The following is a 16,148-nucleotide window of genomic DNA, read 5'->3' as shown; positions in this document are numbered from 1 at the left end:
TTTATGGAGTCCTTGATGTTACCTGTTATCCATGCTGGCATCCTCCTGGATTTAGTGGTACCTTTCCTTCTTCTGGGTATACAATCTAACTGTGCTTCTAGTATTGTGGTTTTGAGTAAACTCCATGCATTCTGGAGTGAAGTGACTCTCCTGATTTTCCCTTTCAGCTTTCTTTTCACCATACTCCTCATTTTGGAAAAGTTTCCTCTTCTGAAATTCCAAATGTCTGTGTTAGACTTCTTTGGTAATTCTCTCCCCACATGTATGCTGAATTTGATGGCACTGTGGTTACTGTTCCCTAAAGGGTCGATGACACTGATATCCCGCAGCAGGTCCTGGGTGCCACTCAGGATTAAGTCCAAGGTCGCCTTCTCTCTGGTTGGTTCCAAGACCCACTGTTCTAAGGCACAGTCATTCAGCGTGTCTAGAAACTTGACCTCTTTGTCATAACCTGACTGTGAATTTACCCAGTCTATATATGGCTAATTGAAGTCATCCATTATTACTGCCTTGCCTCTCCTTGACGCCTCCCTGATTTCTTTCTGCAACTCCCAGTCACTGTCAGCATTTTGAACTGGAGGGTGATAGAACATCCCCAGTAGCACATTTGCTTTCAAGCCTTGTGTTGTCACTCACAGGGCTTCTGTGGAGGACTCCAGTCCACCTAGGTTTTCTAGCTTGTTAGATTCTATGCCTTCTTTAACATACATTGCTACTCCACCTCCAAGGCACCCCTCCCTGACCTTTCTATAGAGTTTATATCCAGGGATAACAGTGTCCCACTGGTTCTCACTGTTCCACCATGTTTCTGTTATGCCCACTATATCTATTTCTGTGTTAGCAACCAATCACTCTAGCTCACCCATCTTGGCTTGGAGGCTTCTGGCATTGGCATATAAGCACCTATACACTGAATCTCTTACCTGTGTATGCTATCTTTCTTTGGACTATTTGACTAGTTGGCACAGCCTTCTGTCTGCTCGTTATGTGGTTCTGTACTGTCCCCTTCTGTTTTATCTGAATCCTTTGCACCCTCACACTTTAAGGGATGGCATTTGCTGAACCGGATACTGCCCAGCTCCTGTCAGCTATTCCCCAGGCGTCATTTTAAAAGCTGCTCTGCAACCTTTTTGATTTTAAGCTCCAAAATTCTGGTTCCATCTTGGTTCAGGTGCAGCCCGTCCCTTTTGTACCGGCCTTGCTTGCCCCAAAATGTATCCCAGTGCCTAACAAATCTAAACCCCTCCTCTCAGCACCAACGTCTCATCCACGCATTGAAACCCCTCAGCTCTGCCTGCCTCCTGACTACATTTCCCCACATCATTGATGTTGACATGCAACACAACAGCTGTCTCCTCCCCAGCACTGCCTGTCTAGATGCTGTGTGATGTCTGCAACCTTCGCACCAGGTAGGCAAGTCACCATGTGGTCGCCATGCGGGTCACAAACCCATATCTCTATACCTCTAATGATTGAATCACCCACTACAAGGAGGCGAAGTATCCCCTGTGCAAGAGGATATGGGTTCATCTTCCATGGAAGGGGTCCCTTCTAAAGGAGCATTCCCTCTTCCTCAGACTGATGTCCTGCTTCCCCGAGACCTTCATTCTCCCTGACAGCAGAGGAGCTATCAGCCCTGGAGTGGGATGCCTCTACCACATCCATGAAGGTTTTGTCTGCATGCCTCTCTGTCTCTCTGTGCTTCTCCAGATCCTCCACCTTGGTCTCAAGGGAATGAACTTGTTTCCTGAGAGCCAGGAACTCCTTGTACCGAGCACACACCCATGACCTCTGACCATGGAGCAAATAATCATAGATGTGGCACTCTGTGCAATACACTGGGAAGTGCCCCCTTCCCTGCTGACTCTATCTTCATACTGGTTTTGTTGGCTGTTTACAATATTTAGAGATAATTTATTAGAATAATAGGTCTCAGCTGTAATGGCTAGCTATTTAACGGACCAAACAGCCTTTCTCAAGAATATGAGGGAGAAATCACTAATTATATGAGGAAGGGATTTGTACTTACCTTCTCTTCTCCACCAGGCTCCATGTGATCACAGGGGCTTGTTCTGGGCTCCCGCACACACTTCCCTTTAAACTCCCACAAAACTCCAGCGTCCTTTTTGCTAACCCTGTTCACTATGTTCTCGGGCCTTCACCTCTTATGTAGAGAGTAGGCTTCAAATTGAGACACAGGATGTGGGTCAAAGGAATGTGGGGCCTCCCACAGCCCTAGTTGACTTCACCTCCTCTAGCCAGGGACAAACAAAAACACTGGAGTTTGCTAACCCTGGCAAATAACGCCCACAGAGAGACTAGGACTTATCCCTTAAAGAGAAACCAGCCCCTCAAAATCTCCCCTCCTCCTGTTAGTTAGTTTGAAGGGGGGAAAGCCTAGATGTTGTTCTGTTTAGAAAAGCTTGCTTCAGCTCAAAGGTTTCCATACTGCATTGTCAACATTGGTTGGGCTTACTGAGACCAATATTTTACTGTCTCTGTGATTCTTGAAGTTAAAAATGTTCCACCCATATATTAGGCATAGAGGTAGATGCCAGCTTTAAGCAGCGAAAACTAAGTTATTTATTATTGTTTGTTTTGTTTTATTTTAAAGAACCCCACCAAAAAATGGAGGTTTACTTAGGTTCAGAATGGTTATAAAACATTTATTATTTATTTGTTATTTATTATTTAAAGTTCAAGGTTTTTGTCTCTCAGTGTTAAGTGACATGCATTACATTTTGTAGGTCAAGAAGTAGTATTCAAGTGCCTTGGCGAAGGAATTCTTGAAAAGGCCTTTCAGGGATATAATGCTTGCATTTTTGCCTATGGACAAACAGGTGAGAATATTGTTCTTTGAGGTTACAAATGGGAATGTTTTTCTTTGTATTGTGAGTCATTGCCCCAGGAGCTTGCTGCTATGTTCTAGGCTTCAGACAAAGAGAAGGAGGTGCCAGACACCTATGTCTGTCATTCGCTTGCTCATCTCCCACAGAATTCTCACTGCCTAATAATCTTTCAAATTAGTATTTCCTATTGCTTCAATAGCACAGTGGCCATCTCAACTTGTGATCAGTTCCTTTGTTCTGGTATACCCTTTCATCACAGGTATATTATAGGCATGTTACAATATTGAACAAAGTGTTACAAATAAAGCAACTAACTTTTGAGAAATCAGAATTATTAATCTCTACAGGCACCACTAATTTTGTAGTTTTCGGATGGATTAACTAACTTGAAGATTAGTATTTCTTGTTTATATCTGGAAGGGGTATGTCCCAAAGCAGGAAGAGTGGAAGTTGAAAGCAAGGGAAGAAACTGTTTTTCACCCTAAGTGAGCATATAAAGCACATTATTCTTACTATCGCTATAGCAGAGGCAGCTAGGATTCACAATCTTATGTGCTACTGCATAATACTAAATACAGTATTATGTGGCAAAAAACCCTACTAGGTTTACTAACTGTATTTTTAAAAATATGTTCAATCAACTTAGTCTATTGTGATCCAACAGCATTAAAATTTTAAATTTTAATGTGTTTATCTATTGTGATTTTAATGTTTTTATGAATTTTAAGTGTTTTGTTTGTTTTAATCAGTACACCGCCTAGAGATTTCTATACTAAGCAGTATAGTAATGCAATAAATAAATAAATCTGAAGCAACTTTAAACATCCCACACTGTGTAATAATCTTTTGCGTTTGTGCCTGTCTCTGATGAATGAGGTGTGTATATATGTGTATTTTAAAGCAACACAAAATTCATTATTAAGAAGGAACTCGAGTCAATAAATATTTGCATTTGTAACTTAGGAGAACTAATAAAAATAAAAGCATAACCAGTTGTTTAGGTAATGCCCATTTTTACTCGTGGATTTAGTTTTTGGAATTCTCAACCAGTGTGCCCTTTTAGTAGTATCGTATTTATTTCAGTTTAGTAGGTTATAAATGGATCCAGCACAGATCAAAGCAAATGACTCCATCCATGCATTTGTGTACTGAGTTAATTATGAAAACTTCCGTACTTAGTGTACCTGGTTTGGATCTGACCAGAACTATATTATTTTTCAGGAATGTTAGTGAAGCAGAAGGATAATATTGTTAATAGAAATGATATTGAAATGTGGCTCTCTTATATTTCCAGAAGATAGATTGATTATATGTATAATACCCATTCAAGGTCTACTGCCTTGTCACAGAAATAAAACTCATATTCTGCTTGATCAACCAGTGGTATAAAGAAGACAGAATGCTGTGTTTGGCTACTATAGCATAGTGAAGCAGGAGTCTAGATTGTGGGCAACATGTTCAGCATGAAGAGCCAAATAAGTTGGAGTGTTATGGCTCACTTCTATGTTTTTCATACCAAAAGGTTACCTTTTTTGCAGGATGATGGGTAATGTTACTTTTGCATGAACATAGTGGGCATCATGTTGTGGTTGGTCGGTGCTTCTCAGTTGTACATGAGTTTTGCAGTGAGAGGTCTAGAAGTAGCAGTTCTTAAATGATCTGGTAATGGTCATCAGTTGAGATTTCAAGTTGAGTCAACAATGAAAATACTTGCACTAGTTTTATGAACTTTTAAAAGAGATGGGCATATTATACTAAATTTACATAACTAAATATGTAAATGGAATATTTGAATTTTTACTGCAGAAACTTTCTGATCAGCTTTGTAATTAACTCTCCCCCCTCCCCTGCAAATTCTACCTGCCCAAATATATGTGCTTGCCTACTTTGGAGGTGTTGAAGGGAGTTAAAACTCCCCCCCTCCCATTCTTCTGTGGGCACTGGCTTCAGCACCTCAAGTGCTGATGACGGGGATGCTGATAATGTCCCCAGTGCCTGCCATGTGCTGGATGAACATTTATCTCTCTCTTTAGAATGTGCCAGGAAATAATTCTACAATGTGATGCAGAGTCATTTCCTGGCACATTTCTTTCTCCTAGAGGGGGAAAAATGGCAACTGATACAAGCTGGCTACTAGGAGTTTGTTTAGCTACTTAAGCTGGTGCTGTCCAGAGTGTGGAGTCGTGAAAACAGTTAGAAGAATTAATTCTCTTCAACGCTGCTCACTCCAACAGAAATGCAAGGTTGTCAGTGGCAACCAGGTGAGTGATTATAGACATTACTCCTCTGATCATAACCTTATAAGCATTTAGGGTCTTCAGGCCTATGTACATTTATTTGAACAAAGTAAGACTTAGTTATCCTGCATATACAGGAGTATGTGACCTTGATGTGACAAATGATAAATAAATTAACAATACAGTATGTTCTCCAAGCTGAAAAAAAGAACTGGTGATTCAGGATTCTCTTAAGCTATGTACTCTGTATTTATCTGTTCAAAGAGGTTTCAGTCTCTCTATATTTCTCTTAAATGTATCTGTCGCTAATCCCATGCGTGGCAGCTCTCATGAGAGTTTGCAAGCAGCTGCCGGATAGCGGTGGGGACGGGTGGATGGTGGTCAGGCCAGCCGGCAGGGAGGGAAAGAGGCAGTCAGGCTGGTTGATGGCCAGTCAGGGAAAGCGGTGGCCTAGCTGGCGGGCGGGCAGTGAGGGAAAGTGGACTTGGAGCGGGGGAACGGACTGGGGCTGAAGATGAAATGAAGATGGGAGAGAGACAGGGAGAACTAGGGGTGCAGATGCTCTGCATAAGATCGGCTAGTTTACAATATTGCAAGACTGGAATCTGAGACTTCTTAGTTACTTTTTCAAGTTATACATGCATATGCATCCTCTCCTGTACTCATTTCAGAAGAGTGCAATGATCTACTTTACTTACTTTAGGGTGGGTAGAATGCTCATTTTTCTACGGTGAGAACTTTTTTGAGCTCTCTTGGCGGATGCCCTCATCTTGCAAATGTTTTTGATAATCTGAAGTAGTAGGTGGTTGCACTTGCTATTTATATTTGTGCTAGAGGCACATATCAAGACCTTGTACACTTGCTGATGACAGTATACAAAGATAAGTCATCTGCAGAAGACTAGCTGCCAGTGTTTATACTTTTCTGGAAAGTTAAGTTGTGTACATGTCCCTCACAAATGGAGTAGATACACTATTGCACAGCATTTTATTTCCAATTAAAGGACTTCATTTTAATAATGTAGACAGTTGCTTGCTTTCTCATTGAAGGAGTGGAAAGGCAATTTACTCCATATATTGCTTGTTGTCTGCTGGTCAAAAAGAAATAGTTATAGTTTTAGAAGCTTGCATTCTACTTGGTATCTGTAACGATTTATCTCTGAACAGTGGTGTTGTAATTAAGCCTCCAAAAATAACTACCTGGAAAAATAATTGTAGTCTCCTGCTCTACACAGTTACTGTTGGTTGGTGGTGGTGGGTCTTGTTTCCTTTTTTTAAAAGTATTTTTTTAAATTGTGCTCCTGCGGATGGCTTCAACAGTGCCTGGTAGTGCTGAGAAAATTCCTAGAGGCTGGCTCCCACTGGTTGCCATTTTTCCTTCTTCAGAAAGGAAATGAGCCTACTTTGTCATAGGATCATTTTCTAGCACAATCAAGAATAGAAGTGATGATTGGAAGGTTCCAGTCTCTGGAAATGTCCTCAGCACTCGCAGGCACTGCTGAAGCAGAAGCATGGTGAAGAAGCTTTCAAACAAACAAACAAACAAACAAACATACAAAACTCCTAGCAACAATTCCATGTCACAATCACGATATTGCTGGTACTTGTCTCCTGCTCGGTTGTCATGTATTTATAATACTTCCAAAATAAATGCACCTAAGGTAGATATTTTCCAGTTGTATTAGGTGTATCCTTTGATAAAAGGATTTTGCTTGAGGTACTGGACTGTGTAAAAGAAATTACTGGATAGGTTACAAATACTTCAATACAGTGTTTGAAATGTATGTATGTTTTCTTGATTTCTTCTTAGGCTCAGGAAAGTCCTTCTCAATGATGGGCAACACGGAGCAGCTGGGTCTGATCCCACGACTCTGCTGTGCTTTATTTCAGAGAATCACTTCAGAAGAAAATGATTCACACACCTTTAAAGTTGAAGTATCCTATATGGAAATCTATAATGAGAAAGTCAGAGATTTACTAGATCCTAAGGGGTGAGTAATTTTGTTGCTGTGTTAGTCAATATAGCAGATTAGAAAATAGTACATATTATGTATGTACTTCAAACACCATGTGGTGATAGTAGACCTGCATCTTTAAATGTATGACTGCCTCTTCCCTGTGTAAAATAGGTGTTTGTGTGTGATGTAAAGGGTCAAAGGATGCATGGGTAGAATGGGTGCTGAATCCTTTCCTGCCCATAGTTTTTTCTAACCGTAGCTGCTTTTTCTAGAAGCATTTTTCCCAGCCAGGTTCACTTCTAGTACAGTTGGGGGAAAGGTGCATGGAGGTGGTGGATTTGGGTTGTAAGAGCAGCAGAAAGATTTAGCACAATCTTTTAGCCTGTCAGGTAGCACCTTCTCTCCTGCTTTTCATGGGAATTGTACAGACCTATTTTTAAAAACCTAACTCTGCCAGCATTGCATGTAGTTTGGACCAGAGTGTGCTTACTATAGAGAGCTGTTTAACCAAAGTTCAAATGCTGCTTATCTGCTGTAAGTGTGATAATTAAGGCAGCTTGTTTACAACGTTAACCTCATGGTATGTGTGTACCAGATAATGATTTCTGAAGAGCAATGGGAGCATTTTCTGTGCTACTACTATTGCATTGTTCAGTGGCACCCTGATCTGAACAGGTAACTGTACAAAGATTGGGGCAGAGGAAACCTGACTTTCTTTCTTTTTGGTGGGCGGGGTGCAGTTCACTTCTTTATTTGGTTTATAAATTGCATTTTGCAGCTCTTTCCCCCATGTTTTATAGAAATAAACTGTGAAAATATTGGGAGATTATAGGTTAAACAAGTTATTGGAAAAATACTGAAAACTAGTTTATAATATTATCAGCAATTGCTTGAGTGCAATAATTGTCCTTAACCTTTACGTTTCAAATAAATAACAATTTCCTCTCTAGTGAAGTAAAATTTTTCCTACAGGAAAACTTATTTTCAAGATATTTTCAGTGCCTGCCAAAGATGTTTTTATTTGTCCAGGCATTTTATTATGTGAACTGAGTTGTTTTGTTCTGCTCTGCCAAATTTTTATAATGGCTTTATGATATTGCTGTTGATATTTTGTTTGTGTGGTGTTTTCATGTACAGCACGCTGGTACATTTTCCTAAAGGGTGATGTATACATATTTTAGATAGGTTAAGGCTGAATAATGGTTACTGATAAATTATAGACTAAGACAGTTACTTTTGTTTCAAAGGAGTCGACAGTCCCTCAAGGTTCGTGAGCACAAAGTCTTGGGCCCATATGTAGACGGTTTGTCTCAGCTAGCTGTTACTAGCTTTGAGGTAGGTAAATGACAAAAATCTAGTGAATGTAATGGTGTCCCTGGGGTTGGGGTGGAAGAGAATTTTCACTTTGTTTAACTAGAGATTTGTCAGATTTCCACTTTGTTTAACTAGTTTGGCACAGATGAATGGGTGAATATGAACACTCACTTATGTACACTTTCAGATGTGAGGGAGGGAACCATATGTATGAAACCTGTGCAAGGAAAATAATTTGTAAGCCATTTTCTGTAATTTTCTAATAACTTTATTGGGTATATGCATTAAACATTATAATTTTTAGGAAAAGTATAAACATAGAAATACATACTAATATTTTCTAAAGGATAAAGGGTAACTTCATATTCTTGTATATATTCCAGGCTGATGTGTAATATTCAGAGCTTCCTCCCAACTTAGCTGGCCCTGTTCACCCCCAGCACAGTACTTCCAGTAACTGTTGCTGGTGTCTATCTTATGTTTCTCTTTAGATTGTGAGCCCTTTGGGGACAGGGATACATTTTATTTATGTTGTTTATTTGTTGTTTCTCTGTGTAAACCGCCCTGAGCCATTTTTGGAAGGACGGTATAGAAATGGAATTAATATAATATAATATAATATAATATAATATAATATAATATAATATAATATAATATAATAAACTTGTCACCCTCCAGTGGTTCAGGACTTTGGCCTGCTCTCCAATCCATTCACTAGGAGACAGGCTCTTCAAAGTAAGACTTGACTGGTGGCTAGGGGACAATGCTCATTTCCTCTCTAAAGCCAATCTTTCTCCTGCCTCCACTCTGAAGAGAAAGCGGTTCACAATGGAGGCAGGAGCAGGAGCCTCCCTGTTTGGGATGTAAATGGTCACGGAAATGTGGTGTGCACACATGAGCTACTGAAGCAGTCTTTGATACAAAGATACTTCAATGTGCAATTCAGCCTTAAAAATCCCACAGTTATTTCCACCCAGAGTTTAAAGGGTGCTGCTTAGGAATGCCCCAGAGTCCTGGGCCATTAGAGGGTGACAAGTAGGAGGAATGGATAATTTGCTTATCTGTGAACTCTCCTCCTACTTGTTTGCTTGGCACTGGTCTAACACCCATCCTAATTAGCTGTATAGTGGTTCCTTATAGTCCTCTTAATCTCTCTTGGAAGGAAAGGCTCCTGGAGTTAGGGGATTTTATCCTTTCCATTGCGTCAACAGAAACTGGCTTTAGAGAGGGAGTGGAAGTGTCTCCTACTCTACATGCAACCAAGTCTGTCTTTGAAGAGTATGCATCATAGTGGACTAATCAGAGAGCACTCCAAACCATGGTCAAGTAAACAAGTAAAAAGAACCCACATGTAATAGAATTCTCAGTTCTCAAAAGACTTTGCCATGGGACTCATATTTGCAGCTTAATCTCTGACAAAAATTATGTCAGTTAAAGAAGATACAACTAATTCAGCTGTCTTCTGTCTCCTAAAATGTAAGACATAAATCATTTGGGCAGAAGGAGAGAGAAATCTTTTAAATATGAAGTTTCAACATTAATATTGAATTTAAATATGCATGAGTAGCAGAACATGTGGAGGAGGTAGTGATTTTCAGTGAAATTGCTCTTTGAGACCATTATAGTATTAATACTAAGTGGGTTGATGCAATCGGTGGCTTCAGATGTCATGTGGAGCCATGGTTTATTTTAGATAAGGATTTAAAAAAAAATCTGGATTGGCACCAGAGATGATCACCCAGTCTTAGTTTGTTTTGCTATATTGTTTTGTTTGCATTTCCCCTGTTCTCTTTGCTTCAAATGAAGTCCCCAGATTAAATCACATGCTGCTTTTCTTTTCTATACTGTTTGCAAGGCCTGGCCTTGTCAGCTACTCTCCAGCCATTGGTCCCAATTAGAAAGGGTGTGTGGAAGCCCAGCACAAGCTCCTCCCTGAGGTCTCCGCCCTTTCTCAGAGCTCTCTCCTGCAGCTTTAAGCACATTGTACAAGCAAAAGGAGCACATTCTTGTTCTAGCCATCCCCTCCCCCCTCTACGGTCACTTACCAAGCACAGTCGAGAATTTCCTACCCACTGCCCTGGATAGCTGATTTCACCCAAAGTGTATTTCTAAGCTTGCTGCTACACACACCATTGCCCCCCACACCTCGAATCAGCTTAACATCTGTTGTCTGAGACGCAATTCAGCAGTTTGAGCATATGTTGTATTTTTTCAGTGTTGAAAACATTTATGGAGTCATGAAGCAACTATGCAATAATTAGAGTTGGAGTACTGTGTTGTTACTGGTTAAAGGATTAATAATTCTTTGATGTTTAAAATTCCTTGATTGAATATTTTTCCGCTTCTGTGATGTTTTGCTTCAGGATAAGTCACTATGGGATGCCTTTCATATATTTTCATTTGTTTGTGGTGTGTTTGGCTTAGCTTCTGCATTTAAAAGGAACAGGGATATGTCTGAGTGACTGTTACCAGGCAGAAAATGGAGACATGACTTAAAATGTTGCTAGGCAGACTGGGGATGAGTGACTGTTTAGAGCTAGCACCAGCAAGATACCTTTGAGGCCTAAAGTGACTGTTTCCTGGCTGCTCTGGGCTAGTATCTCTATGTGAAAGCCCTGTGAAAGCAGAGTTAGACAAAACCAAGATTATGGGTTGAGGCATCCTGTGAGACTACACTGATGACGAACCAACGTTATCAAACCAACTTCAAACCTTGGGTGCAGAACTTGATTAGACTTCCTGAAATAAACTGTGGTTGATTGACTGCCATGTGTTTGCACATGCATGCTAAGCACAGTTAGATTAAATAAACCATAGTTCCATGTGGCATATGTACCGTCAATTGTATTCATCTGCTCAGATAGATTTGTTTTGGCCTGTTGAGTCATTAAAAGAAAAAATGTTTTGGAATATGGTCACTGAGGTCATAGTAACGTGTAGCTAAGGATAAGTAGGATGTGTTGGAAGTGGACTTAAAGTTATATATTTAGTTAGTCTACCCCATCCTGAAGACTCCCAAAGTCCAGCCTCTTGCAGACTAGACTAAAATGTTATCAAATTCAGTGAAATTTCTGCATCCTTTTCTGGGTTAATACTGAGCTCCAAAGCCTAGCTCAGTCTTTAAAAGATTATCAGGTGTAGACTTTCATCAGTATGTCATGGAACAGAGTTTTGTAAGAGGGGGCACAAAGAACATGAAAAATTACATTCATTTTTAGGTTTCACCAAATATCATGTTTCACATTTTGCTATGTAATAGGTTAATTGGGTGATGAAAGTAAATTGGGGAGAATAAGTTAATTGTTGCATCCTTCTGTCTTGTTACACTTCAGGATATTGAATCATTGATGTCAGAGGGAAACAAGTCTCGGACAGTTGCAGCAACCAACATGAATGAGGAAAGTAGCCGCTCCCATGCTGTATTTAATATTATAATAACTCAGACACTTTATGACCTGCAGTCTGGCGTAAGTGAATTGAGCCTAAGGCTTAAAAATTTGGGGGGGTGGGGTTGTGATCCTAAACATGTTAATTTGTTCCCTGCTAGCCGGACGGAGGCATCTTTCAAAGTGCTGTGATTCTCTTTGTATTTAAGCATGGAGAGAACAATTGGCCCTGTTCAACCCCAGCACAGCATCTCTCCAGTGGCGACCTTGGTGGTTTCTGCCTTGTGTTTCTTTTTAGGCTGAGAGCCCTTTGGGGACAGGGAACCATTTTCTTATTCTTCTGTTTCTGTGTAAAATACTGAGAGTTTTTTGTTGAATAGTGTTATATAAATAATAATAGTAGTAATAACGTGTAAATCAATCTCATTTATAATAAGGTTGCTCTATCTCAAACAAATATATTTGAAATAGGGGTGTCTGTATCTATGATTTATACTGTAGAAGGAATGTGAAAGGAAATGTATAGAAATCATCTAAGTCTCAAAGGTTGTATTGCTGTAGGTGTGTAAATAATATTCCATAATTGGGGATAAAGAGCTAAATTTGTGGCACATGATGTAATAATGCCTTTTATAGGCTGATGCTGTTAATACTGTGTAGGAATGCGCAGAACGTTCCACACTTGAGATGGGCAGTTTTGAGTGTTCCAAGCTTGGAGCAGAATTCCCTTCATTTGAAGGGCCTGTTCCAAGCTCGGAATGGAACGGCCTATTTCAAGTTGGAATGTTCCGAGCGTTTAGAGTGCCATTTTGGATTAAAAAATGGTGCTCTTCTGGCCTCTGCGCATGTGTGGCAGCCATTTGCATGGTCAGCACCACCATGCAAATGGCTGTCGCATGTGTGCAGAGGCCATAAGAGTGACATTTTGGAATCCAAAATGGCACGCAGAATTTTCTGAGTTGGAAAGGGATCATTCCATCAGAACAACTGTCTCAACCAGTTGTTCCAATGAAATGTTGCAGGGGTTTAGTGTTTCATGCACATTCCTAATACTGTGTGTCAACACAAAGTTCTGAAAGCAGATTATGTACTAAAAGGAATGAGAATACGACGAATATTTATATACTGATTTTCAACAGAAGTTTATAAAGCGATTTACATAGATATAAATGAATAAAGATGGATCCCTGTCGCCAAAGGGCTCACAGTCTAAAAAAGAAACATAAGATAGACACCAGCAACAGCCACTGGAGAGATGCTGTGTTGGGATTGGATAGGGCCAGTTGCTCTCCCCCTGCTAAATAAAGAGAATGACAACTTTTTAAAAGGTGCCTCTTTGCTCAGTTAGCAGGGTTCCCTGTCTGAGAAATGGGTTCTAGGGATGTGCAAATTGATTTGGGTGATTTGGAGACAAAACAAATTACCCCTGTGGTCCATTGGCTAGATTCAGGTACAAATCAAATCACACCTGATTCGATTTGAATCAATTCGAGATTCAGATCCCTCCTATTAATTCCCCTAGATTCCCAGCTTTCATTTTTTTAAAAAACTAAGCTCTAACCCTTGTAGAAGTGGAGTTATGGAGCAAAATGTGTGGTCAATATTTTTCAAGTGTTTGGATTCTTTGGTGTATAATAACTTTCCCTCAATGAATCCCTATGAGGATTCATTACACACCTTCATTTCTTCTATTCATTTTGATTGTCTTTTTGACAGTGCCAACTGTAAACTGCCATGTGCCAACTACACCCCACTCCCACCTGCAAGGCAGTGGAGTACTACTCAGTTTATGTTCTAGGATTTTTTTTTCAAGTGTTTAGGCTCTTTGGTTTCTACCTTTCTCATAATTAATCACTATGAGGATTCATTACATACCAAAAAGCCTAAACACTTCAAGAATTCCTAAAATATAAACTGAGTACCCAGTGGCTTGTGGGTTGTGGGGTAGTTGGAACATAGGATACCACTAATTCCCCACCTCCACCTGCAAAGCAGTGGGGTCAAAATGAACAGAAGTAATGAAGGTGGGTAATGAAGACACCAAAGAAATTAAGCACTTAAAAATACCTAAAAAATAAACTGAGTACCCCAGTGTGTGTGTGTGTGGGGGGGAGTGTAGTTGACACATGGCAGTTGACAGTTGGCACTGTCCAGTGATAGTCAAAATGAACAGAAGATACGAAGGCGTATAATAAATCCTAATAGGGATTCATTATGAGGAAAAGTTATTAGACACCAAAGAATCAAAACATTTCAATATTCCTAAAAATTAAAATGAGTACCCCACTGCCTTGCAGGTGGGGGGGGTGTAGTTGGCACATGGCAGTTGACAGTTGGTACTGTCCAGTGACAGTCAAAATGAACAGAAGAAATGAAGGTGTGCAATGAATCCTCATAAGGATTCATTATGAGGAAAAGTTATTATACAACAAAGAATCCAAACACTTGAAAAATAATGACTGCACACTTTGCTCCATAATTCCACTTCTACAGGGCTAGAGCTTAGGGGGGGTTTTTTGTTTTTGTTTTTCAAATGAAAGCTGGGTATTGGTTTTAGGGTTAGGATATGGCAACTTCAAATCCCCATTGTTTCCTATGGTGGAAGTGTTCAAAATCAGTAAAAAGTCAAAAAAATCATTAAAAATCAACCAGGTATCCTGCTGCCTTGAAATTTGGGTGGTATGTGGCACCCATGGGGACCTACCCACCACCAAATATGGTGCCCCAGGACCTTATTAGGTGGTCCGAATCGGTCCAAATCTGAATCTAATCAAAGCAAATACAAATTGAATCTGGGGTGATTTGGATACAAAACAAATCAGGGGTGATTTGTTTTGGGCACAAATTGAATAAAAAAAATGGATTTGTGCACATCCCTAATGGGTTCCCTGACTGGAAAAAATTGAGAGAGCCCTCTTAGCTGGGCAGAGAGTCGCCTTTTTAAGTGTTGGCTCTCTTATAGCAAAGGAATTTCAGTTGTCCCTAATCAACCCAACATAGTGTCTTTCCAATGGCGGTGGCTGGTCTCTTCATCATGTTTTTTATTTTATTTAAAAAAAGATTGTGACCCCTTTGATACAGGGAACTACTTTCTCATTCCTTGTACTGTGTAAACCACACTGTAAACATTTTTGTTGAAAAGCAGAATATAGATAATAATAATAACAAAAGAACATCAGCAACAGCCACTGAAAGGGATGATATGAAATGCATAGGGAATGTTGTTCATCTGCTAAATATGGGAGAACTACCACTTTAAATAGTGCCTTTTTGCCCAGTAAGGAGGGTTTATGACAACCAGGTTGTCAAAAACTACCTGAAATCATGATGTCATTTGTGGGTGCACATTTCTATCAGATACTATATTTTATTTTGCTATTACAGATGATGCAACATATCTTATTAACATATACCTAGATCTAGTGTAGCATACATGCGGCCCTCCTTATCTGTGGTCCCAGCTTTTGCGCATCCGTGGTCAGGCAAGAGAGACCCAACCTTGTTATAGGCAATTCAAAAATGGTAGGAATTCACCTATCCACAGTTCCTAGGTGGCTGTTAATTACCTCAGAGGTCATTTCTGGCAAACATTTTGTGGCTTTTAGTTTTCTAAAAATTTCTCATACTTTGCAGAAAATCATTGAAATTGGGGTTTTTGCGGGGCATTGCTAGACAGCTGGAGACCTGCAGAGCTTGATATAGCACTTTATTTCTCTTATTTTTGCTGTTTTCGGCTATTCTTGAGCAGTTTTTTTTTTTACTTCTGGGAGCCTAATCCTCCAATTCCCATTGCCTCAAGGTCTCCCATCCATGGTTCCATTATTTTTGGTTGTAGCTGAGAACAGAGCCCCTGCGGATAACGAGGTCCACCTGTATTAGACTATGTTGTGTTGGTCTAATATCTCCTTATTGCGGCCACGTTCAGTGGGAATGGTAAGGGGCAAGACACCCATCAGGAGCCTTTTGAAAGCAGTTAACTTGACATACTCATCAGTAACCATTGGGCAATTCCAACTTGTGCACTGAAAGAAATATTTAGTGAGATTGATAGAGGGATTAGAAAGGAAAATTGTACCAAGAGATCTGTTTGCCAGATGACCATATTGAGGGTTTTAGGGAGGGCAGACAATTAAGCAGTCTGGTGGGACGTGATATTAACTGATTACTTGAGATTCACAGAAGAGGAGCTATAGCTGCATTCAGGGGAGCACATGGTATAGACCTTTTAAAAGCCACCTCAGAGTGCATGTGATCGCTTGTTTAATAGTGTCCTCATGGAGATTTTAATTTGACTGGAAGGCTAGAATATTGGGGAGAGGACTAGACTAAAAGTCTAGGCATGAAACATATAAGCCTCAGTGAAGGGACTGTTTAGTCTCTCTAACCTGCTAATTTGAGCTGCCAG

The 16,148-nt window shown here is 40.0% G+C and overlaps 1 protein-coding gene across 21 annotated transcripts in view; it reads left to right on the top strand.

Annotated features, from left to right (window-relative positions):
* Window positions 1–16,148, top strand: part of KIF13A (kinesin family member 13A) — a 190,844-nt gene that overhangs the window by 57,775 nt on the left and 116,921 nt on the right. For all 21 annotated transcript variants that reach the window (XR_008305754.1, XR_008305753.1, XR_008305752.1 and 18 more), the window contains 4 exons: window positions 2,748–2,840; window positions 6,896–7,076; window positions 8,291–8,378; window positions 11,690–11,824. Coding sequence is in view for 15 of the 21 variants with exons in the window: in XM_053243917.1 (XP_053099892.1) it covers window positions 2,748–2,840; window positions 6,896–7,076; window positions 8,291–8,378; window positions 11,690–11,824 (497 nt within the window). In the remaining 6 variants the exon portion in view is untranslated. The remainder of the gene's footprint in view (window positions 1–2,747; window positions 2,841–6,895; window positions 7,077–8,290; window positions 8,379–11,689; window positions 11,825–16,148) is intronic.

Source organism: Hemicordylus capensis, chromosome 4 (genome assembly GCF_027244095.1).
Source record: "Hemicordylus capensis ecotype Gifberg chromosome 4, rHemCap1.1.pri, whole genome shotgun sequence".
Taxonomy (NCBI): Eukaryota; Metazoa; Chordata; class Lepidosauria; order Squamata; family Cordylidae; genus Hemicordylus; species Hemicordylus capensis.
This window is presented reverse-complemented; position numbering and strand designations above follow the sequence as displayed.